We start from the raw sequence: 22,993 nt of genomic DNA, 5'->3' as shown, positions 1-22,993 counted from the left end.
AATCAGCAGGGAGAGTGCAGAGTGCTGCAGGCACACACTCGGGCCTGGCTGGAGGGGAGCTCCTGCCCATTCCTGTCACCAAGGAATGCTTCATCCAGAGGCAGCACTGGGTAAAAACACATCCACGGTCCTGACTCTGGCAGGGATTGCAACATGAGCTCAGCTCACTGCAGTTGCCTGCCCTTGGCAGGACTGGGAGTTAATTACGTTCCTTCAGGCAAAAAGACACAGAAATGCACAAATTTCTCCACCCTGCCTTGCTGGCATCCCTCAGCCCTCACGCTAACAGAGAAAAATCATCCCTGCACATCCTTGCAAGCTCCTCCATCCCAGCCAAATGCACACCTGGCTCTGGGTGCAGGCACCAGCCTGGGATGTTCCAGCTGTGCTGGGGAGGGGAGCTTTGCTCACTGCAGGTCAGCTCTGTGTGAGCATTAATCAATATCCAGAGAGCATTTTTACAATAGCTGGACAATTTCTCAGTAAGGACAAACATTTGGGCTTTTTTAGCAACATCTCACTGCTTCCTCATTGTTCTGTATCTTAATTTGCAGCCTGCTGTTGATTCCTTGGCACCAACTCCTCCAGTGTGTGGAGCCTGAACCCACAAATCCTCTCAGCACTGCAGAACACAAAAGGAGAGGCCACCCTGGACCAGCTCTCCCAAAGTAAACCAGGCCTACCTTCCACAGCTCTGGGCTTGTCTTGGTGTCACCTTCACCCTGAGGTGCTCAACACCTGCCCAGAACCCAAACTGCAAACAGGACACGACCCTGAACATCAAACAGCTCCTCCAAAGAGCAAGTCACAACTCCAAACAGCAAACAGCTACTCCAAATAACGTAACAAAAAGCTACTCCAAATAACATAAAGCCACTCCAAATAACATAAAGCCACTCCAAATAACATGAAGCTTGAGACTAAATTGAGAAAATAGACACAGTGTGAGATTTTGCCATCAAGGACAAGTGGCATGGTCTGTGGAAGGCTCCTCACCCATGGCATGGGGTGGAGCCAGATGATCCCTAAAGACCTCCCAGCTCAAACCATTCTGTGATTCCATCAGAGTGTTAAAGGCAATGTGATAACCAGCTCCACCACAGTAAATCTCTCACCAGAGCTTAAACAGCCAGGTCCAGTGGTGTACTGTACCCAGGAACAGCTGAAAAGCCACAAGGCTCCTCCAGAATTCCACTGGAGACCAAGGAAATTTTTACAGCAGATCCTGCTCATTTCTGCACCAGAAAAATCCCAGGAAGAGGAGCTCAGCAATGTCAAAGCAGAGTTTTTGTGGGATACCTTGATACCTACACTGGGCCAGCCTGCCTGCTTTAAAGCTTGTGCCAAGGCTTGTGTTTCCACCCAGATCCACAATCCTGTGAGCAAAGCTCAGAAGTCCTGGATTTTACTGGGGGAACAGCACAGAACTTGAATTAAGGACCTGCTGAATTTACATTAGCTCAGAGGTGGAACACAGCACGTCCATGAGATCTGAGAAATCCTTCAGTCCTGCTTCAGCTTCCAGGGAATGCAGCTGACAAAAGCTCTCTGCACTACAAATCATGCTCTGGGTTTGTTTGGGTTCAGGGTTTTTCCATTTGTAGCAATAGAGTTATTCCAATTAATAACTGGAAATGAGGAAGCCAGGTAGAGCTTTACACTGAATAAAATAAATAAATCTTCCCCCTGGAGCATCAGGACAACTGGCACACTGAGGTGGCCAGTGTCTCTGTTAGATTTACCCAGTATTTTGTAAGGAAGGGTTATGTAATTCCAAGTCATTTATACGAATGGAATGTGGGAGCTACTGCAAAACACCCCAGAGGATCAGTCAGAAACTTCATCTGTGAGCACTTTTGGCAATGTGCAAATACTTTCCTGTCTCTGAAATTTATGGTTATTAATGTCAGTGCCATGGCTCTGGCAGGCACCACCTCCAGTATTTCCAAGCCTTTGGTTCAAAAGAACTGCTCTTGATCAAGAAAATCAGGACAGTCATTTCAGCTAGTACCTTTTAGAGTTTTTTTTTATTTTTTAATTGTTGGATTGCTTTAGTAAGAAGCTTTGCAAAGCTCAGCACAAAATGATTCCACATTGCTCCATCCACACTGGAAAAAAGCAGCACTCCTACAGCGCCAAGGAGGTGACAGTGCCACAATTAGTGATGAAAAAGTGAGGTAGGAAGTTATCTCCAGCACAAACAGCTAAACAGTCAAAGTATGCATTTGATTAACAGAAGAAACAAAGGAAGTGTGACTCAGCTAGGGAAAATAAAGCTCTTTAAATGAGGCACTCGAGCCCTTCTCCATCCCAGCAGCTGAATTCAGCCCCCTCCGAAGGGAGCAGCCCCTCTCTGGGCTGGTTTGTACCAAAGCTGCTGCTTTGGGCACAGCTGAGGGGGCACAGGGACACGAGCAGAGCTCCCTGCACATCCAGCCCTGGAACTGGTGCTTGCAGGAGCAATTCTGCACATCCCAGTGCTGGAATTGGTGCCTGCAGGAGCAATTCTGCACATCCAGCCCTGGAATTGGTGCCTGCAGGAGCAATTCTGCACTCCCTGCACATCCCAGTGTTGGAATTGGTGGCTGCAGACCAGTTCTGCATTCCCTGCACATCCCAGCGCTGGAATTGCTGCCTGCAGGGACAATTCTGTACTCCCTGCATGGCTCAGCCCTGGAATTGTTGCTTGCAGGACCAGTTCTGCACTCCCAGCCCTGGAATTGGTGCCTGCAGGGACAATTCTGCACATCCAGCCCTGGAATTGGTGCCTGCAGGATCAATCCTGCCCTCCCTGCACATCCCAGTGTTGGAATTGGTGCCTGTAGAACAATCCTGCTCTCCCAGTGTTGGAATTGGTGCCTGCAGGATCAATCCTGCCCTCGGGGAGCCCCAGCCCCCCGCTCCCGGGGAAAGCAGAGGGGTCCCGGGATCTGTAACGATGGGATCGCAGAGCACAGGAAAACAGCAATAACCACAGCAATAACCACAGCACCAACAGAGCCTGCGGGAGCTGCAGAGGTGCCCTGGGGACACGCGGACTCCTACAAAACCCAAAGGCAAAGAAACCCTCCTCGGTCTCAGCGAGTGCCCTTCCAGCTCTGCCTAGCCGAAGAAAAAGAACAAAGCAGGGCTGACTTACTTGTCCAGGATGAAATACAAATCAAACCCTCCGTAGCAGGCAGGACCACCGTTCTCCCTCTTCCCGCCGTGCCCATCACAGGTGAGTGTAAAAATCGCTAGGAAGGCACACTTGAAGCCAAATCTCAGGATGCTTTGCTTTGCAATGGCCATTATATCCAGAGAGGAGGAGAAAAAGAAATCTCTTCTTCCAAAGCTCCTTTATTTCACAGGTTTTTCCACAAAAGCCATCCAATGACCATTAAAAGCTATAGATTTATATTGTATTCCTTAAAACTCCACTCGCCACAGTTGTCCACGGGAATTGCAAGACTTTCCCTCTTGTTTCCCTTGCACTTCTGTTTCTTGGTTTCGGATTTCAAGATGCACAATACTGTATTTCACTTTTTTTTTTTTTTTTTTTAAAGGGACTTGACCCTCAGTCTCCCTCGCAGCTCTCGGGAAGCAGCAGCATTGTTTGCCAAGAGCAGCCGCAGCCTCCTCACAAATCTCGCTTTGTCGCGGACTTCAGAAAACACAGGGAGGGTTTGTGGCTTTTCCTCCCCCCACACCCCCCCTTAATTATTATTGTTATTATTAAAGATGGCAAGCTCTGCTTTTCCTTAGCCAGAGCAGCTCAGAGAATGCCGAATGCCACCTCGCGGCCAGAACTCGAGCACAGGTCCGGGACAGAGGCTGATGGACCCAAAGCCCATCCCTGCCCTGCCCTGGACACCTCCCCTGTCCCAGCTGCTCCAAACCCTGTCCAGCCTGGCCTTGGGCACTGCCAGGGGAGCACAGCCTCTCTGGGAATCCCATCCCACCCTCACAGGGAGGAATTCCTTCCCAATATCCCACTAACCCTGCCCTCCAGGCTGTTTCCCCTCATCCTATCACTGCATCTTTGTAGAAGAGACGTGCAGAGCTGCCTTTGTTCCCCACATAGGCAACATCTGAGTTTAAAGACCTTTAAAAACCTGGGGCAGCTGCACAGGAGTGAAAAGCCACGCCAGGCTTCCTGCCCTGCATTTTCTCACACCTCAGGAGCACTCAGCAGTGCCTGTGCTCATCAGAGTCTGCCCCAAATCACCACCCTCACCAAACTCAGCTCAACCTCTAAAGCCTAAACTGAGTTCTAAGGAAACTGAGTGGAAAATAGAACTCCTGCACTCACCTCCCTTGTCTCCTTCCACAAACAGCACCACGGGCTCTAAAAGCAGACGGGACAGCTCGAAAGGAGCACCATCCCCCGGAGGGGGACCCCTGGCACCTCCAGTTTGCTTTTACTGGTACAGCAGCTCCCAAATGTCCCTCCCAGACCCCCAGGCCACACCACCAAATCCAATCTCCTAAGTGCCAACACCTGGTGAGTGGAGCAGCCTCATGGGGGTTCCAGGGCATGCACCTGTGCCAGGCTTAAAGCATGGCATTTGTCCTTCAAACATCCTTAGCCAAAGGTGGGGGAGATCAGATTCTCTGTGGGCTCAGGGTGACACAAAGCCCAGGAAAGCTTGGGGAAAAGCCAAGGAATGAAGCATCAGATGGAGCTGTGAGTGCTCTGAGATGCAGGGAGATGCTGTCCAAGGGAACGCTGAGCTTTATCCTAAATTCAGAATTCCTTCAGGGCTAACCCTCTTCATATGCCTGCCTTAAGATTGTGCACTTTTGTTTATGATCTGGTAAGAGCAGCACCAACACTCTGGCTCCTGTGGGACACAGGAGGGGTGTTGGAATATCTCTGCCCTTTCCCCCCTCACTAAAAGTGCCAGAATAAAAACATTTTGAAGATTGCAGGTTGTGTGTGAGAGACCTCGGGAAGACTGAGTGTGCTCTAGGCTCTGTGTGAGAGGCAATAACGAGGTGATTTAATTGCACACAGCTGTGCAAAGGCTAATGAAGCTCCAGCTGGTGCCTTTGGGTTTGGGGGTACCTTTGGGTGACTCTGGGGTGGTTCCCTTTGGCTCCCAGGTGGCTGACCTGGAGGATGGGTAGTGGCTTTTGTCAACACCTAAAAATCACATTCCCTGTTTTTCAGGGCCTCGGGAAGCTGTCACAGCGCCGTGTGGAAGCTGCCCACACTCCCCAGTGTTCTTCTCACAATGAAATGATCACCACAGGAATTGCTGCCCGCTGCAGCCACCTCAGGGTCCCTGGCTGTGTCTGCAGTGCTGTAACTGAGCTCAGCTGGGCTGGAACTGGCCCCAGTGCACTCTCCTGCTGCTCTGGGGTAGCAGACTGGGATAGCTCTGGGATAGACTCCTCTGGATGGGAGTCGAGGGCCTTTTCCATCTCAGCTGTGCAACTCGAGGCTGACACTCAGTGGCCAAGAGGATTTTTTTCTTCCCTGGACTGCTGTAATTTTTCAAGGGATCGGGAGTTCCCTGGGGTGGAAACGTCTCCACTGAGTGCCATGGGCTGATCCAGACCTCCCCAGAAGGTGCTGAGGCTCCTCACCAGCCCCAGTGCATTGCCATGGCACGGTGTGAGGCAGCACAGCAGAGCCTGAGTGGCTCAGCTCAGGGCATGCTGCCATTTGGGTTAGAGAAAGGGAAATACTCAACCTTGATTGTAAAGATTTGAGCAACAAGGATCTCAGCCTTGCATTATGGTAGGGATAGAACAACTCTGTAAATCCTACAAAGGAGACTCCCCCTAAAAAAGGTAAATTCACTGCTTTGCACTTATTTTCTTCTGCCTTTTGTGCCCCCTGAAACAAGATTTTTAATGAGAAGCATCTTTCCCCAAGCAGGGAAGGAAGGTCCTACTTGTGAGCGCCTGGTTTGTACCATGGGGCCTGCCCAGCTCTCTGGGTGTGCTGAGATGAAAAGAGCAGTGGAAGGGCTCAAATGGGGCAAAATATTTTTGTGGAGGTGTTCTTAGAAGAAAAAGGGTAGAGTAACGACAAACAGGCCAGAGTTATTCCATGATGAAGGAATTTAATTGATAGCTCTGCTCACCAACTGATCTGTTCCAGTCCTCAATCCTCAGGAAGGAACCTCTTGAAGGAAGAGATGCCAGGCAATAACTCCAGCAGGGCTCAGCATCCCCACAAGGCTCAGGAAAGGCATGACTTACACAAAGTCACCATTATGGCAGTAGGTGAGGGCCAAATATTGAAGGACATCAAGCTTGATGCATGAGCCAAGATTGAATTGGGGTCCTTCAAAAACCAGAAAAGAAAAGCAATTACCATGAGACATAGATTAAGATGCTGTTAAGTGCTCTGGGTCAAGTCAGCTCTGAGCAGAAGGACAGAGGTGCTTAGAGCCACCCTTTTCATTGACTGGGTATTTCAGGGGAGTTCAGTACGAGCTCAAACACTCTGGGACCAAAATTCAGCCTCCTTAAGCTTCGTGGGAAGGATCTGTAAGGGTTTGCTTGGGTCGTCTATGGGGGCTGTGACCCCACCATGTTCCAGTCCTGATCTGCAAAGATGTTGAACCCTTTGTACAACTGCTGAAGCCCTTGGTTTCTGTTTGATTCAAGGTGAAGAGCAGCAATTGTGCATTGGTCATTCCCCAAGGGAAACAAAGGCCAGGTCACTTCGAGACAGAATTCCTTTGCTTGCACTCACCATGAACCTCATAAGCCACATAAGTTGAGAGCCCTTTGCACGTAGAGAAGATGTCTGGACCATATGATTCAAGGTCACGAATAACTCTCTTCACAAGGGTGAATGTGATCTCCTTTGTAGGGGTTCTTGGATGATTCTGGTTCTAAACATCAAAAACCAGCATTCAGCAAGATCCGTGCCCTGCTCTGTTTAACTCCAGGCATATCCCCAGCTTTAGCTGTTATAAACATTTTAAGAATAACCTAACTGAGCTACAACATTGGCTAGACGTGTAAACCCTCTACTGGAAGTATCCAAACAAGGATATTCCAATTGCCCAAAGTTTAAAGTCACATTGTTGTAAAATGTCAGTGAAATTGATAAAAATGTCTAATTAATGGTGCGACAAACCTGGTCTTTAAAGTACCTGTTTGTTTTGAAAATAGCAAGGCCTCAGGTATCAGTATACTTTGCATTAAGTACAACTTTCCAAGTAACTGCTCCTTTTCAACCTTACCCTGATGTCTGCAGCCAGCTGGGGAAGAGAATCAAAGCTGGGCATCTCTGTTCTGTTCATTATGGAAATGTAGCAAGCACTCTCTGGCAGCACTTTGGTTGCCATAAAGCCCTGTAAAATAAAGTTATGGACCACTGGGAATTTAATCATTAATACTGGAATTTCATGCCTATTTAAAAATGTATAAAATGAGTTTTTACTGAATATATGAGCAAGAATAAGAGACTGCACTCACTGTGTCATAGTTCCAGATGGTTTTCCAGTACCCATAGCTGGTCTTTTGCTCAATACTTGCCACCAGCCATTTCTTATTGATGGTCATAATTTGGTAAGTTCCACCAATGGAGATTTTTTTGCTTACTTCAGTCTGTTGATGCTAGAAAAACAAATTAAAGAGCACTTTGGCTTTCAAGTGATTATCTGCCCAAGGCTTTAGAAAAATGAAAGGCTCAAGGAGATCTCTGAAGCAGAGAATAGATCATAGAAAGAGCAGCAATGTGGAAATTGTTCATTTGTACTCACGTAATCAGCAAGGGCTGGAGTCAGGATGAGTCCAAGAAGGACTGCAGTCAAAATCTGAAAGGAAAATCAAATACAAAATGTAACTGCAGCTCTGGCTGACAAATCTGGTCATGACAATCCTCCTTCCCTTTTCCTAATCTGATGTTTAAGGCTCCTCTTTGGATCCTTTTTTTGCTTTCGACCTGGGATTGCATCAGTGCCCCCAAAGGGAGGCACCCTTGCTTTACCCCAGGCTGCTCAAAGTAGACACATTTCCCACTTGCTCTCTCAAGAGCTGTTTCTCAGACCTGTGCAGGCACACACAGGTATTTTACAGGAGTGAGGAGAAAGCTTTGCCATTTCTTCTGCTCTGGCATTGCAGGGAAGGGCTTGATGCACTCGTGCAGTGCTCCAGTGGTGCAAAAGCGTTGACAAGAATGGGCATGGATTAGGCTTCCTGTTTTCTGAATCATGTACAGCCAAGCCATGAAGAAATCCTTACCTCCTCAGCTCCTCTGGGGAGCAGGGGCTGAGCTGCTCCTTCTGCAGGAGCACAATGGCCCCAGAGAGGCAGAAGCCCTTCTGAGAGATAAAGGATCGGGTTTGAATCAAAGTTTCAGTTTGTAAGGAAGAAAAGCACGCATACTTACAGGGAGATGCATCCTGACTGCAGAGCTGATGCTGCTGAAGGCAGAATAAATCATGTGAGCCTCCCACCTTTTATTTGTTTTCAGAATTAGGTGTGGAAGGGCTGAATGCTGCAATAAAATTATTTTGTCATTTGTTTCCCTGCTGCATGTCCCTGATAATTATTTCCTGGTTTAACTACTTGATAAATGTGGGGATTGTACTTCTGGAAATTTTGATCTGCTGGTGTCTGATGATTGTGAGGTAGGAATCTGTTGGTAGGCTAAAAAAAAAAAAAAAAAAAAGGTTTTTTTTTGCCTCCTCCAGCAATGCCACGTGTATAATATTTCTCCTCAAGCATAACCCAGAGTGGTGTGAACTTTCATTGTGGTGCTCCTTGGAGCTTTTCCTGCTGTTCCAGTTTTTGGACTAGATTAAAGGAAGTAAGGATTTTGTGGATTCCCAGCAGTGTATAAAGCATTGGCTGCAGTAGCCCTGTTTTGGGGAATTATTGCTCTTGGAGGTCAGACTAAAGGGGAGACGGTTTCTGGCCTCAGAGGGAGGCTGGGAAGCCCACAGGAGCCATCAGTGCTCTTGTGTCAGACTTTACACTCAGGCTTTACCCCGACCTGGGTTTCATGACTGTACCGGGAGCTCTGAGAGGGAAACGTGGGAGTGACACTGCTTAAATCAGGAATGTTGCTTACCTGACCCAGGCAGGGAACAAGGGACAATCACTCATCCCCTGACAGCCTTGGAACATTATCTACCTGTATCACAGCCTGAGTGGAACGGGACCATTGTTACCAACCCGGGATAGGCCAGGGCACAGATCTCCTGGGAATTAAGGGCACAAATCTCCTGGGAATTAAGGATAGCCATCCCCTGCCTCCAGAAACAGCAGTGCTAGGGGGGCCTTTGAGCTGCCCTGGGCTGCAGTGGGCTCCACCATCATCTCCCTGGAGTGGGATCCCTCCTGGAGCCTGCCAAGCCTCAGGGCTGCAGTACTGAAAACACTCCCTGAAGTCTGGGCTGGTGCCCCCTTCTCCTCGAGATAACCCCTCACCCCCTGAGAAAGGCAAAGGTGTTTGTCCTGTCCCAGGGGAATTTTTCACAGGTCCTTTTGCACACATCGATAGAGATGTAAACAGCTCTGGGCCTGTGTGTGTGCACGAGGAGTGATTAGGGTATGAATGGTGCTATCTTGAATCTATATTTCAGTCTTTCTTGTAATTGTAGTAAACACTATTGAACCACCTTGTAAATGAGTCAGTGTTTAAATGCTCTTAAACCCATTGCCCCCTCACCCTTTGCAGCCCTGGACTCTGTGTATGCCATTCTGAAGTGATTTTAATTTGATTTTCCTTTGCAGGTTTCAACTATGCAGTAAGCAATAGACTAACCCTTGCCATTGAATTCTGTACTTCCACAAACTGATGTTGAAACCTGCTTTTTTATTTTCTTTAAGTGACTGAAATCACTCATTCACAACACCCTGGAAGCTAGAGCAGGAGCCAGGAAACCACCACTCTTCCTTTTTATACATAATATCCCAAAGTTAAATCTGAAAATGGCTTTGCCTTACTGGCAGGTGCCCTGTGTTCACAGAAGCATGACGAGTTTCCTGGGGAAGTGCTCTGATAAGAGGAGGCTTTGATACCTGCCTGATTGAATTCATGGCATACAGGGAGGTGAGAGGAAAGTGGTCATGGTAAGCTCAGTGTATTGAACAGTCACTTTTAAATTAAAAAAGAAATTAAAAGCAGAAGCAGAGCACAGATTCCTAGCAAACTTGCAGTGATGTTTTGTGCCAATGTGCACCAGATTATGAACTGAGGGCTGATTTGAGTATGCCAGAAACTGAGGGATGGTGTTGGTACTAAAGACAGATTTGTATTCACCTGGCTAACTTGGGGCATCCTGCCATTTTTGTTAGAGAAAAGGAAATATCTTGATTGTAAAGATTTGAGCAACAGGAATCCCAACTTTGCCTTTTTTAAGGAACAGAACAACTCTGTAAATCCCACAAAGGAGACCCCTCTTCCCCTAAAAAAGGCAAATTCACTGCTTTGCCCTTCTTTCTTTCTGCCTTTTGTGCCACCTGAATCAAGATTCTTAACGTGAGGCATCTTTCCCCAAACTGGGAAGGAAGGTCCTAACTGTGAATGCCTTATTTGTACTATACACACCCTGGGGCTTGCCCAGCTCTTTGTCTGTACCCTGTGTTGAGAGCTGGCAATGAAAAGAGCATTTGAAGGGCTCAAATGGGGCAGAAGGGTGACAATAAATATATTTTTGTGGAGAGATCTTAGATGAAAAAGAGTAGAGTATCAACAAACAGGCTGGAGTTAATACATAATGAAGGACTTTATTTGAAAGATGTGGCCACCAGTTGATCTGTGTCAGCATCTAAGTCCCCAAGACCATCTCTAAAAGGAGATGTGAGGGAAGAATTGCATCAGGGTTTGCCTTGGGCAGCAGCTCAGAGTCTCTGTTCTTGATTGAAGAAAGATAAGGTTTTCAGGCCTTGATATTGCCACCACAATAATTCAGGTCCACAAGTTTGAGGACATCAAGTGAGAGACATGATCCCTGATTCAGCTGGGTTCCTATACAAACAGCATAAAAAAAAGGAAAAGAAAGAGTCACTGGCTTAGAGGCTGTTAAGTGCTCTGTGCATTCGCTGACAGCCCTTAAACCTGGCACATTGCACTTGCCTTTTCAATCACATTCAGCCCTTACAGCTGCCAAAGCAAGCTTAAAGCAAAGCAAGCAGTGACTACGTGGAACTACTGCTAAGCCAGAATGCAACAGCTGGAGCCTGAGCTGCAGAGTGTTTTCCAAAAGAGGGCTGGAGATCATCAGCTGGAGAGAGGCTCGGAATTCTTTGAGGGTGCCTCAGCATTAACTCCTCTGAGTAAAATAATTGCTTGAATATATTTCAAAATAATATAGTTTTTGACTTTAGTAGAAGAACCTCTGTGATTAAGAAACTGACACCAACTCAGTAGATTTATACACACTCCATAGCAGCAGCTGCTCTTCTACAAGGATGTGTGTTTGCTGCTTCCTTTGTGTCAATCTCAAGGTGGAAGAGCAGCAATTGTGCATTGGTCATTCCCAAGGGAAACAGATGCCAGGTCACTTCGAGACAGAATTCCTTTGCTTGCACTCACCATGAACCTCATAAGCCATGTAGGTGGTGAGTCCACTGCACATAGAGAAGACATCTGATCCATAAGACTGGAGGTTGCTGACCAATCCATTGGTGACAAAGGTGATCTTCTTGGTTGGTCTCCCAAGACTGATCTGGTTCTACAGAACAAAGTACAGCATTCAGCAAGATCAGTGCCAGCAGCTGGTTCCTGCAAGGGCTATTCCTCACTCTGGAAGGAAGGATGACTTGGGGCTGGGTGTTGGAGTCCCAGCTGCCTTTAGAAACGCCTTTCAGTCCCTGGGAGACTCTGGGCCCACTAGCAAGCCTTGCAGGCAGCTCCCAGGTCAGGTGGTTCTAAGGGAGTCAAGGTGCAGGGAGGCAGCGGGGAAGCGCTGAAGAGGAGGAGTGCAGCTGCTCTGTGGAGCCAGAGCTCCTTCCAAGGCACTTGCCCAGTCGCTGCCCTCACCCCTCAGGGGCACTCGGGCTGTGGCTGGCAGGAGAAGTCTCCTCCTGATTCCCTTCTGCCCTACTGCTCTTCCTGCTATTTAAAGTCTGTTTTTTTTACAGACTCAGTTCTCAGACTTCAGTGGAAGCCAGTGTTTAGCAAAGGTGAATACGCTGAATGCTGAGATAATTTTTATAATGTCTGTGCTAATGTGATTGGCTGAACTAAAGAAACGCTGAGCATAATTTTCTTCCAAATGTTTGAAACATTTCTAAAATATTTTTTCTGTAAAATCAAAGTATTTGTTCTTCCTCAATTTGATCTTATGAAAAAAATATTTTTCTAGACTTTCAGAATGAGACTTTATATAACATACTTAGCAAAGAATCTAAAGTCTTGGTTACTAAGGTAATATAAAAAGCCAATTGAAAAAATGATTTAAATCACTGTAAAAATTATCTAACTAATCTAGGACTTGAACTCAACATGATGAACCTGCACTAAAGGCATCTAAATGAGGATATTGTAATCTTTGAAAGCCTTCAAAAGATGTACCTGAAAAACATCACTGAAAATATCCATGAAAATAACCATTTAAATGGATTTTAATTTACCAATTAGTTAAGAGGGTTTTGAAAACAGCAGTGTTTCAGGCATAAAAAGAAATTTCAAATACAGTACAATATTCCAAGCAACTGCTGACTTTGAATCTTACCCTGTTCTCTGAAGCATATTGGACGAGAGCATCAAAGGCGGGCATCTCATTTCTGTTCATGGTGGAAATGTAGCACGTTCTCTCCTGCACCACTTTGGTTGCAATGATGCCCTGTAAAATAAAGTTATTGATCACTCACAGTTTAGTTTTCCACCCAAAAGGGTGGGATAGACTGTGCCAGGAGCCAGTCTCCCAGTAAACTTTTTTGACAAGCCTCCTCCCTGCCACTCACCGTGTTGTAGTTCCAGATGGTTTTCCATGAGAGCTGCTCGCTCCTTTGCTCGATAATCACCTCACGGGTTTGGCTGCTGAGGGTCATGTTTTGGTAAACACACGCACCAGAGAAATGGCAGTTGTTACCCGTCTGCTGAGACTGAGAAGCCAAGGGAAAGAAGATGTTTTGCCTTTGAAGGGAGACAGTGATGTCCCCAAACCTTCTGAAAAATCCCCGCTACAATGGAAGAAGTGCTGCCGCCCGGGAAGTGCCTGCACTGCCCTCAGTCTTTTCCAAAAAACCCAGAATCAAGTCAGTGGCAGTGGGCAGTGGCCATAAGAATTCTTTTCATTAATTCAGTGAATCATTGCTGCATCTGACAGTTGTCATCTGCTGCCTTTAGAGTTTGATGCATACTAGGTCACTGGCCAGAGTAAACCCACGCTTAAGGTCCTGAACGGAAACTTCTGCTGACCCATTGCTGTATCAGCATGCACCCTCAGGCAGGAACCTCTCAAAAGAGGAGATGTCAGACAAGAAGGGCATCAAGGTTGGGTTTGGGCAGCAGTTTTGAGACCCTCAAAACGGTTTAACAAGTTTAAGGGCTAAGGTTTTCTCACCTGTCCATTGCCATGGAAATTACCAAGGCAGTACTTCAGATCCACAACACTCAGGACATCGAGGGTAATGCATGATCCAGGATTCACCTGGGGCCCCTGGAAACCTGGAAAAGAAAAGACAAAACCCCTTGAGCTGATGCAGAAGACATTGGCTGACCTTCTACAGGAGGGTGGTGGTGTTGCTCAGAGCCAGCCAGGTTCTGAAGGATTGCACCTCTGGGAATGTTTGAGCAATGCAAGGGACAGATTCTCTTGGAGTCCCCAGAGGGCACCGGCTCTGTGGCTCAGCCAGGAATGCTCACAAAGACCTGCTCTTGATCACCCCCTGGGATTTCCTCTGCAGAATTTGGGGCTCTATTGCACTTTGTCCTGAGAGTGGCTGGGCATTGCATGGTGAGGCTGCTGCCAATTCATGGGTCCAGACTAATAAAGATTACTGGAAAGGAACTGTAAAGGTTTTGTTTGGGTCATTTATGGGGGCTGTGACCCCACCCTGTTCCAATCCTGATCTGCAAAGATGTTGAACCCTTTGTACAACTGCTGAAGCCCTTGGTTTCTGTTTGATTCAAGGTGGAAGAGCAGCAATTGTGCATTGGCCATTCCCCAATGGAAACAAAGGCCAGGTCACTTAGAGACAGAATTCCTTTGCCTGCACTCACCATGAACCTCATAAGCCATGTAGGTGGTGAGTCCACTGCACATAGAGAAGACATCTGATCCATAAGACTGGAGGTTGCTGACCAATGCACTGGCGACAAAGGTGATCTTCTTGGTAGGTCTTCCAAAACTGATCTGGTTCTAAAAAAGAAATTACAGCAATAAGCAAGATAGGTGTCAGAATCTGTTTTCTGCTAGGAATATACCCTAGGGACAGGCTGTGGAAGAGGGATTCGCTCTCTCACATCCCAAAGGAAAAGGAGAGTCTGGCCAAGAGCATCTGCAACACCAAGTTCTGAGCAGACCAATTTATTTTGGTACTGAATAGTGTGTGTAGGACTTTCAGATCTTGGCATGCCAAGAGAATCAATTATTGAAGGGCTCCTTGCTCCACAGAGCAAGGGTTTACCAGCAAGCTGCAAGTTCTCAGACAATGTGAAGCTGGGGGAGAGAATGGTGTCTCTTTTTCTCTTTCAGCAAGCCATTCCTCTGAAAAATTCCCAAACCAAACTACTCTTGAAAGACAGAAAATTCTACCACTTTTGACAACCTTGTCTTCTCCTGAAGATATAATCACATGAAGATGTGGCCCAATAATCTCCAGGGTCATGAATCTGCTACAACTTGGTAACCTTACCCTGCTCTCTTCTGCCAGGTGGGCCAGGTTATCAAAGCGGGGCATCTCGCTTCTGTTCATGATGGAAATGTAGCAGGTGTTCTGTTGCGTGACTTTGGTGGCAATGACACCCTGTGAAATAAAAGTATTCAGCACTCAAAATTCTGTTTTTTCCAACTAATAATTTTGAGATAAAGTCAGGATGGAAATCATAAGAGTTGATGAGAGTTTCTATGCTGCATCACTAACACCAAATGTTTTGAATAAAGAAACAATCTCTGTCCCTGGGCCAGCTCTATGAGCAGCCTGACTCCTTGGATGCTTCTTGAAGCAGCCCCCTCCCTGCCACTCACCGTGTTGTAGTTCCAGACGGTTTTCCAGGACCCGCTGAAGCTCCTTTGCTCAATGACAGCCACACGCCACTGCCTGTTGATGGTCACAATTTGGGACTGGCCACCAATGATGACTTGGGTGTTGTTGAAGATGCTGCCTTGCGTGTTGTTGAAGATGTCACCGGGTATCTGCTGAGACTAAAAAGCCAAGTGAAACAAGATGTTTCACTTTTGAAGGGCGACAGTGATGTCCCAAAATTTTCCACAGAATCCCTGCTACAATGAAAGAAGTGCTGCTCCCTGGAGAGTGCAGACACTGCCTCAGTCTTTTCCAAATGAGCCAGAATCAAGTCTGTGGTGTTGTGGAGAGGCCATAAGAATTATTTTAAGTATTCAGTGAATCATTGCAGAATCTGACAGATGTCATCTGCTGCCTTTAGAGGTTGATGACTGCAAGAGGACTGGCCACATTTAATCTAGGCTCAAGGTATGGGATGGAAACCTTTGCAGACCCATTGCTCTCTTTCAGCATCTCCACCCTCAAGCAGGAGCCTCTCAAAAGAGGAGATGCCATGCAAGAAGGGCAGCAGGGTTGGCTTTGGGGAGCAGCTCGGGTTACCCCCCCCCCCACCCCCCGCCCCCAAATTTGGTTAATCAAAGGTAAAGGTAAGGATTTCTCACTTGTCCATTGCCTTTGCCAGTGCAGTACTTCAGATCCACAACTCTCAGGACATCAAGGGTAATGCATGATCCCAGATTGACTTGGACTCCTTGGGAAGCAAAAGAGGAAGAAATAAAAACCCATCAGCTGATGTCTAGGAGCTTGGCTGCCATTCCAATTGTGAATCAGCTCTGACCGGAAGGACAGAGGCCCTTAGAGTGACAAATTTTCTTGACTGGGAATTACAGGAGAGCTCAGTTTGAGCTGAAACACACTGGGACCGAAATTCAGCCTCCTTAAGCTTCCTGGGAGGGAGCTCTAAGGATTTGCTTCGGGTCATCTATGGGGGCTGTGACCCCACCCTGTTCCAGTCCTGATCTGCAAAGATGTTGAACCCTTTGCACAGCTGCTGAAGCCCTTGGTTTCTCTGCCGCTCAAGGGGGAAGAGCAGCAATTGTGCATTGGTCATTCCCAAGGGAAACAAAGGCCAGGTCACTTAGAGACAGAATTTCTTTGCTTGCACTCACCATGAACCTCATAAGCCATGTAGGTGGTGAGTCCACTGCACATAGAGAAGACATCTGATCCATAAGACTGGAGGTTGCTGACCAATCCATTGGTGACAAAGGTGATCTTCTTGGTTGGTCTTCCATGACCGATCTGGTTCTAAACCATAAATATCAGCATTCAGCAAGATGAGTGTTAAAATCTGTTTCCTGCTACGAATATTACCTAGAGGAAATGCTGTGGAATAGGGAGATGCTTTCTCAAGCACCAAAGGAAAAGGAGATTCTGGCCAAGAGCATCTGCAATGCCAAGTTCTGAGCTGACCAATTGATTTTGGTACTGAATAATCTGTGTAGAATTTCACATCTTGGCACGCCATGAGAATCAAGGCCCTTGAAGGGCTGTTCACATCAGGGTTTGCTCAGCAAGCTACACAGCTCAACATCCTCAGAGAAAGTGGGAAGGAGGAAAGGAATGGTACAGCCTCTTTCTTCTTCCTGCAAACCATTTCTATGTAAAATTCCCAAGCCCCACTACTGTTGGAAGAAAGTAAATCCTGTCACTTGTGAAAACTTCATCCAGTCCAGAAGGAAAAAGCACATGAAGAAATGGGCCGATGAACTCAGGGTCATGAATCTGCTGCTCCTTAGGAACCTTACCTTGCTCTCTTGTGCCAGGTGGGCCAGATTATTGAAGCTGGGCATCTCATTTCTGTTCATGGTGGAAATGTAGCAGATGTTCTGTTGTGTGACTTTGGTAACAATGATGCCCTGGAAAATAAAGTTGTTAAGAAGTCACACTTCAATCTTTCAACCTTTAGAACTGGAGAAAACCCTTTATTAAAACAGAAAAAGGTTCTGAGAGTTCCTACCCCAAACTGTGCACTCAACACGGTCAGAGTAAGGCACAAACCCCATCCATGGGCCAGCTGTACCAGCCAGTCACCTCATATGCTTTGTGAACAACCCCACTCCCTGCCACTCACCGTGTTGTAGTTCCAGATGGTTTTCCAGGATCCAGTGCCGGCTTTTTTCTCAATGATTGCCACACGCCATTGCCTGTTGATGGTCACAATTTGGGACTGGCCACCAATGATGACTTGGGTGTTGCCCTCACCACCAGGAATCTGCTGAGACTAAAAAGACAAAGGAAAGAACTCATTTCACCTTTGATGAAAAATCTGATATCCCCAAATTTTCCACAAAATCCCTGCTACAATGGAAGAAGTGCTGCCCCTGTGGAGTGCCAGCCCTGCTCTCAGGGTTTTCCAAAGGACCCTGAATCTAGGCTGTTGTCAGAGGCTCTAAGAATTCCTTTCATGGGATCAGTGCATCATTGCTGCATCTGACAGCTGCCATCTGGTGTCTTTAGATATTGATGTCTGCAAGAGGACTGGCCACAGTTAATCCACTCTCAAGGGATCGGATGGAAATCTCTGCTTCCTCATTGCTCTTTTTCAGCATCAGCACCCTCAAACTGGAACCTCTCTGAAGAGAAGATGCCAGGAAAGAAAGGCAGCAGGGTTGGCTTTGGGCAGCAGCTCGGGTATCCCCCCCCAATTGGTTCAAAAAAGGGAAAGGTAAGGATTTCTCACTTGTCCATTGCCATTGCTGTTGCAGTACTTCAGATCCACAACTCTCAGGACATCGAGGGTAATGCATGATCCCAGATTGACTTGGACTCCTTGGGAAGCAAGAAAGGAAGAAACAAAACCCCATCAGCTTTTGCGTGAGACCGTGGCTGCCATGCCAATTGTCAGTCAGCTCTGATCTGAAGGACAGTGACACTTAGAGTGACCCTTTTTCTTGGCTGGGCATTACAGGGGAGCTGTGTTTGAGGTGAAACACTCTTGGCCCTAAATTCAGCCTCCTTAAGCTTCCTGGAAGGGAGCTCTAAGGATTTGCTTCGGCTCATTTATGGGGGCTGTGACCCCACCCTGTTCCAGTCCTGATCTGCAAAGATGTTGAACCCTTTGTACAACTGCTGAAGCCATTGGTTTGTGTTTGATTCAAGGTGAGAAGCAGCAATTGTGCATTGGTCATTCCTCAAGGGAAACAAAGGCCAGGTCACTTCGAGACAGAATTCCTTTGCTTGCACTCACCATGAACCTCATAAGCCATGTAGGTGGTGAGTCCACTGCACATAGAGAAGACATCTGATCCATAAGACTGGAGGTTGCTGACCAATCCATTGGTGACAAAGGTGATCTTCTTGGTTGGTCTTCCATGACCGATCTGGTTCTAAACCATAAATATCAGCATTCATCAAGATGAGTGTTAAAATCTGTTACCTGCTATGAATATTACCTAGAGGAAATGCTGTGGAATAGGGAGACGCTTTCTCAAACACCAAAGGAAAAGGAGATTCTGGCCAAGAGCATCTGCAATACCAAGTTCTGAGCTGACCAATTGATTTTGGTACTGAATAATCTGTGTAGGACGTTGAGATCTTGGCATATCATGAGAATCAAGGCCCTTGAAGGGCTGTTCACATCAGGGTTTGCTCAGCAAGCTGCAAAGCTCAACATCCTCAGAGAAAGAAGGGAGGAGGAAAGCAATGGTGCAACCCCTTTCTTCTTTCTGCAAACCCTGTAAAAACTCTATGTAAAATTCCCAAGCTCCACTGCTGTTAAAAAAAGAAAATCCTGCCACTTGTGAAAACTCATCCTGTCCAGAAGGAAAAGGCACATGAAGTAACAGATCAGTGAACTCCAGAGTCATGAATCTGCTGCTCCTTAGGAACCTTACCTTGCTCACTTGTGCCAGGTGGGCCAGATTATTGAAGCTGGGCATCTCATTTCTGTTCATGGTGGAAATGTAGCAGGTGTTCTGTTGTGTGACTTTGGTAACAATGATGCCCTGGAAAATAAAGTTGTTAAGAAGTCACCCTTCAATCTTTCAACCTTTAGAATTGGAGAAAACCCTTTATTAAAACAGAAAAAGGTTCTGAGAGTTCCTACACCAAACTGTGCACTCAACACGGTCAGAATAAGGACACAAACCCCATCCATGGGCCAGCTGTACCAGCCAGTCACCTCATATGCTTTGTGAACAACCCCACTCCCTGCCGCTCACCGTGTTGTAGTTCCAGATGGTTTTCCAGGATCCAGTGCCGGCCTTTTTCTCAATGATTGCCACACGCCATTGCCTGTTGATGGTCACAATTTGGGAATGGCCACCAATGATGACTTGGGTGTTGCCCTCACCACCAGGAATCTGCTGAGACTAAAAAGACAAGGGAAAGAACACATTTCACCTTTGATGGAGAATATGATATCCCCAAATTTTCCACAAAATCCCTGCTACAATGGAAGAAGTGCTGCCCCTGTGGAGTGCCAGCCTTGCTCTCAGGGTTTCCCAAATGACGCAGAATCAAGCCTGTGGCGTTTGGCAGCAGCCGTAAGAATTTTTTATGGATTCAGTTCATCACTGCTGCATCTGGCAGCTGTTCTTTGATGCCTTTGGAGGTTGGTGCAAGAGCACTAGCCAGAGTAAGATGGAAATGTTTGCTGAACCATTGTCTCTTTCAGCATCTGCACCCTCAGGAAGGAACCACTCAAAAGAGGAGATGCCAGGAAAGAAAGGCATCAGGGTTGGCTTTGGGCAGTAGATCAGTTACCCCCACATTTGGTTCAAGAAAGGGAAAGGTAAGGATTTCTCACTTGTCCATTGCCATTGCTGTTGCAGTACTTCAGATCCACAACTCTCAGGACATCAAGGGTAATGCATGATCCCAGATTGACTTGGACTCCTTGGGAAGCAAGAAAGGAAGAAACAAAACCCCATCAGCTTTTGCCTGAGACCTTGGCTGCCATGCCAATTGTCACTCGGATCTGCCCTGAAGGACAGTGGCACTTAGAGTGACCGTTTTTCTTGGCTGGGCATTACAGGGGAGCTCAGTTTGAGCTGAAATACTCTTGGCCCTAAATTCAGCCTCCTTAAGCTTCCTGGAAGGGAGCTCTAAGGATTTGCTTCGGCTCATTTATGGGGGCTGTGACCCCACCCTGTTCCAGTCCTGATCTGCAAAGATGCTGAACCCTTTGTACAACTGCTGAAGCCATTGGTTTCTCTGCCGCCCAAGGTGGAAGAGCAGCAATTGTGCATTGGTCATTCCCCAAGGGAAACAGTTGCCAGGTCACTTAGGGACAGAATTCCTTTGCTTGCACTCACCATGAACCTCATAAGCCATGTAGGTGGTGAGTCCACTGCACATAGAGAAGACATCTGATCCATAAGACTGGAGGTTGCTGACCAATCCATTGGTGACAAAGGTGATCTTTTTGGTAGGTCTTCCATGACTGATCTGGTTCTAAAGAACAAAGTACAGCATTCAGCAAGATCAGAGCTGGGATCTGTTTCCTGCTAAGAATATTCCCTAGGGGAAAGGCTGTGGAACAGAGAGTCGCTCTCTTACATCCCAAAGGAAAAGGAGAGTCTGGCCAAGAGCATCTGCAATAAGAAATTGTGAGCTGGCAAATGTAATTTAGTACTGAATAGTCTGCGTAGGACTTTGAGATCTTCGCACATCAAGAGAATCAAGGCCCTTGAAGGGCTCCTCTCAGCACCATTTGCCCACCATGCTGCAGAGCTCAACATCCTCAGAGAAAGATGGAAGGAGGAAAGGAATGGTACAGCCCCTTTCTTCTTTCTGCAAACCATTTCAATGTAAAATTCCCAAGCCCAACTGCTATTGAAAAAAAATCCTTCTACCTGTGACATTGTCCTGTCCAGAAGGAAAAGCACATGAAGAAATGGGCCAATGAACTCAGGGTCAGGACTCTGCTGCTCCATGGGAACCTTACCTTGCTCTCTTGTGCCAGGCGGGCAAGATTATTGAAGGTGGGCATCTCATTTCTGTTCATGGTGGAAATGTAGCAGGTGTTCTGTTGTGTGACTTTGGTAACAATGATGCCCTGGAAAATAAAGTTATTAAGAAGTCACACTTCAGTCCTTCACACAATGGAATCGGAGAAAACCCTTTATTAAAACTGAAACAAATTCTGAGTTTTCCTACACCAAACAGTGCACTCAGCATAGTCAGAAAAAGAAAACAAGCCCCATCCATGGGCCAGCTGTACCAGCCAGTCACCTCATATGCTTTGTGAACAACCCCACTCCCTGCCACTCACCGTGTTGTAGTTCCAGATGGTTTTCCAGGATCCAATGCCGGCCTTTTTCTCAATGATTGCCACACGCCATTGCCTGTTGATGGTCACAATTTGGGACTGGCCACCAATGATGACTTGGGTGTTGCCCTCGCCACCAGGAATCTGCTGAGACTAAAAAGCCAAAGGAAAGAACACATTTTGCATTTAAAGACAGCGATGTCCCCCAGGTTTCCAAAAAATCCCTACTACAATTGAAGAAGTGCTTCTCCCCAGGGAGTGCCAGCCCTGCCCTCTGTCTTTTCCAAAGCACCCAGAATCAAGGCTTTGACATTTGGTAGAGGCTGTAATAATTCCTTTCATGGGTTCAGTGCATCATTGCTGCATCTGAGAGATGCCATCGGGTGCCTTTAGATGTTGATGCAAGATCACTGGCCAGAATAAATCCATGCTCAATAGCCTTGGATGGAAATATTTACAGAACCATTGTCTCTTTCAGCATCTGCACCCTCAGGAAAGAACCACTCTAAAGAGGAGATGCCAGAAAAGAAAGGCAGCAGGGTTGGCTTTGGGCAGCAGATTGCGTACCCCACCCATTTGGTTCAAGAAAGGTAAGGGTAAGGTTTTCTCACTTGTCCATTGCCATTGCTGTTGCAGTACTTCAGATCCACAACTCTCAGGACATCGAGGGTAATGCATGATCCCAGATTGACTTGGTGTCCTTGGGAATGCAAGAAAGGAAGACACAAAATCCCATCAGCTAATGCCTAAGACTTTGGCTGCCATTCCCATCGTCCTCCTTAAACTTGCTGTAAAGTATCTGTAAGTATTTGGTTTGGGTCATTTATGGGGGTGTGACCCCCACCTTGTTCCAGTCCTGATCTGCAAAGATGTTGAACCCTTTGTACAACTGCTGAACCCTTTGGTTTCTCTGCCACCCAAGGTGGAAGAGCAGCAATTGTGCATTGGTCATTCCTCAAGGGAAACAAAGGCCAGGTCACTTCGAGACAGAATTCCTTTGCCTGCACTCACCATGAACCTCATAAGCCATGTAGGTGGTGAGTCCACTGCACATAGAGAAGACATCTGATCCATAAGACTGGAGGTTGCTGACCAATCCATTGGTGACAAAGGTGATCTTCTTGGTTGGTCTTCCATGACCGATCTGGTTCTAAACAACAAATATCAGCATTCATCAAGATCAGAGCTGGGATCTGGTTCCTGCAGAGCATGTTCCCTAGCAGAAATAGGGGGAAGCTCTCTCACACACCAAAACGAAACAGAGTCTGGGCTAGAGCAGCAGCCATGCAAAGTTCTGAGCTGACCTCTGCAGTTTTGAAAACTGAAAGGCCTGTGAAGGACTTTAAGATCTTGACATGCCAAGGGAATTAAGACCCTCAAAGAGCTGCTCAGATAAAGTGTTTTCAGCAAGCTGCAGAGCTCAAGATTCTCAGAGAAATCAGATCTCAGAAAGGGAATGTGCAACTATTTTGTCCTTTCAGCGAAGCAATCCTTTGGAAAAATTCCCAAGCCCCACTGCTGTTGAGAGATAGAAACTCCTTCCACTTTTGACAGCATTGTCCTGTCCAGAAGGAAAAGGCACATGAAGAAACAGATCAGTGATCTCCAGGGTCATGAATCTGCTACTCC

The 22,993-nt window shown here is 46.9% G+C and overlaps 3 protein-coding genes and 1 long non-coding RNA gene across 18 annotated transcripts in view; 1 reads left to right on the top strand and 3 right to left on the bottom strand.

Annotated features, from left to right (window-relative positions):
* ANTXR1 (ANTXR cell adhesion molecule 1) overlaps positions 1 to 3,549 on the bottom strand; it is a 45,617-nt gene extending 42,068 nt beyond the window's left edge. For both annotated transcript variants that reach the window (XM_030290068.4, XM_072917635.1), the window contains exon 1: positions 3,140 to 3,549. In XM_030290068.4, the coding sequence (XP_030145928.3) occupies positions 3,140 to 3,291 (152 nt within the window). In that variant the 5' untranslated portion in view covers positions 3,292 to 3,549. The remainder of the gene's footprint in view (positions 1 to 3,139) is intronic.
* On the top strand, positions 2,965 to 3,695 carry LOC140680445 (uncharacterized). Its single transcript, XR_012051728.1, has 2 exons — positions 2,965 to 3,220; positions 3,546 to 3,695. It is a non-coding gene; the product is annotated as an uncharacterized lncRNA (long non-coding RNA).
* Positions 3,696 to 6,033: 2,338 nt separating this feature from the next.
* Positions 6,034 to 8,443, bottom strand: LOC115498205 (gastrokine-1-like). The gene is made up of 6 exons (XM_072917636.1): positions 8,339 to 8,443; positions 7,710 to 7,763; positions 7,423 to 7,563; positions 7,188 to 7,298; positions 6,692 to 6,833; positions 6,034 to 6,277 (listed from the first exon to the last, which is right to left on the bottom strand). Exons 1-6 carry the CDS (start codon positions 8,390 to 8,392, stop codon positions 6,189 to 6,191), a joined length of 591 nt encoding a protein of 196 aa, XP_072773737.1. The 5' UTR covers positions 8,393 to 8,443; the 3' UTR covers positions 6,034 to 6,188.
* Positions 8,444 to 10,663: 2,220 nt separating this feature from the next.
* Positions 10,664 to 22,993, bottom strand: part of LOC121471013 (uncharacterized) — a 49,567-nt gene continuing 37,237 nt past the window's right edge. For 8 of the 14 annotated variants that reach the window (XM_072917628.1, XM_072917627.1, XM_072917620.1 and 5 more), the window contains 22 exons: positions 22,376 to 22,514; positions 21,976 to 22,064; positions 21,368 to 21,517; positions 21,041 to 21,151; positions 20,409 to 20,547; positions 19,901 to 19,989; positions 19,314 to 19,463; positions 18,987 to 19,097; positions 18,341 to 18,479; positions 17,834 to 17,922; positions 17,225 to 17,374; positions 16,899 to 17,009; positions 16,260 to 16,398; positions 15,753 to 15,841; positions 15,093 to 15,269; positions 14,761 to 14,871; positions 14,126 to 14,264; positions 13,467 to 13,570; positions 12,865 to 13,005; positions 12,633 to 12,743; positions 11,492 to 11,630; positions 10,664 to 10,924 (listed from right to left, as the gene is read on the bottom strand). In XM_072917628.1, the coding sequence (XP_072773729.1) occupies positions 10,836 to 10,924; positions 11,492 to 11,630; positions 12,633 to 12,743; positions 12,865 to 13,005; positions 13,467 to 13,570; positions 14,126 to 14,264; positions 14,761 to 14,871; positions 15,093 to 15,269; positions 15,753 to 15,841; positions 16,260 to 16,398; positions 16,899 to 17,009; positions 17,225 to 17,374; positions 17,834 to 17,922; positions 18,341 to 18,479; positions 18,987 to 19,097; positions 19,314 to 19,463; positions 19,901 to 19,989; positions 20,409 to 20,547; positions 21,041 to 21,151; positions 21,368 to 21,517; positions 21,976 to 22,064; positions 22,376 to 22,514 (2,706 nt within the window). In that variant the 3' untranslated portion in view covers positions 10,664 to 10,835. The remainder of the gene's footprint in view (positions 10,925 to 11,491; positions 11,631 to 12,632; positions 12,744 to 12,864; positions 13,006 to 13,466; positions 13,571 to 14,125; positions 14,265 to 14,760; positions 14,872 to 15,092; positions 15,270 to 15,752; positions 15,842 to 16,259; positions 16,399 to 16,898; positions 17,010 to 17,224; positions 17,375 to 17,833; positions 17,923 to 18,340; positions 18,480 to 18,986; positions 19,098 to 19,313; positions 19,464 to 19,900; positions 19,990 to 20,408; positions 20,548 to 21,040; positions 21,152 to 21,367; positions 21,518 to 21,975; positions 22,065 to 22,375; positions 22,515 to 22,993) is intronic. The other 6 variants (XM_072917625.1, XM_072917626.1, XM_072917623.1 and 3 more) reach the window with 6 other exon arrangements.

This window comes from Taeniopygia guttata, chromosome 22, assembly GCF_048771995.1.
Source record: "Taeniopygia guttata chromosome 22, bTaeGut7.mat, whole genome shotgun sequence".
NCBI classification, from domain to species: domain Eukaryota; kingdom Metazoa; phylum Chordata; class Aves; order Passeriformes; family Estrildidae; genus Taeniopygia; species Taeniopygia guttata.
Note: the sequence above shows the minus strand (reverse complement) of the source record. Positions and strands in the feature narration are given on the sequence as shown.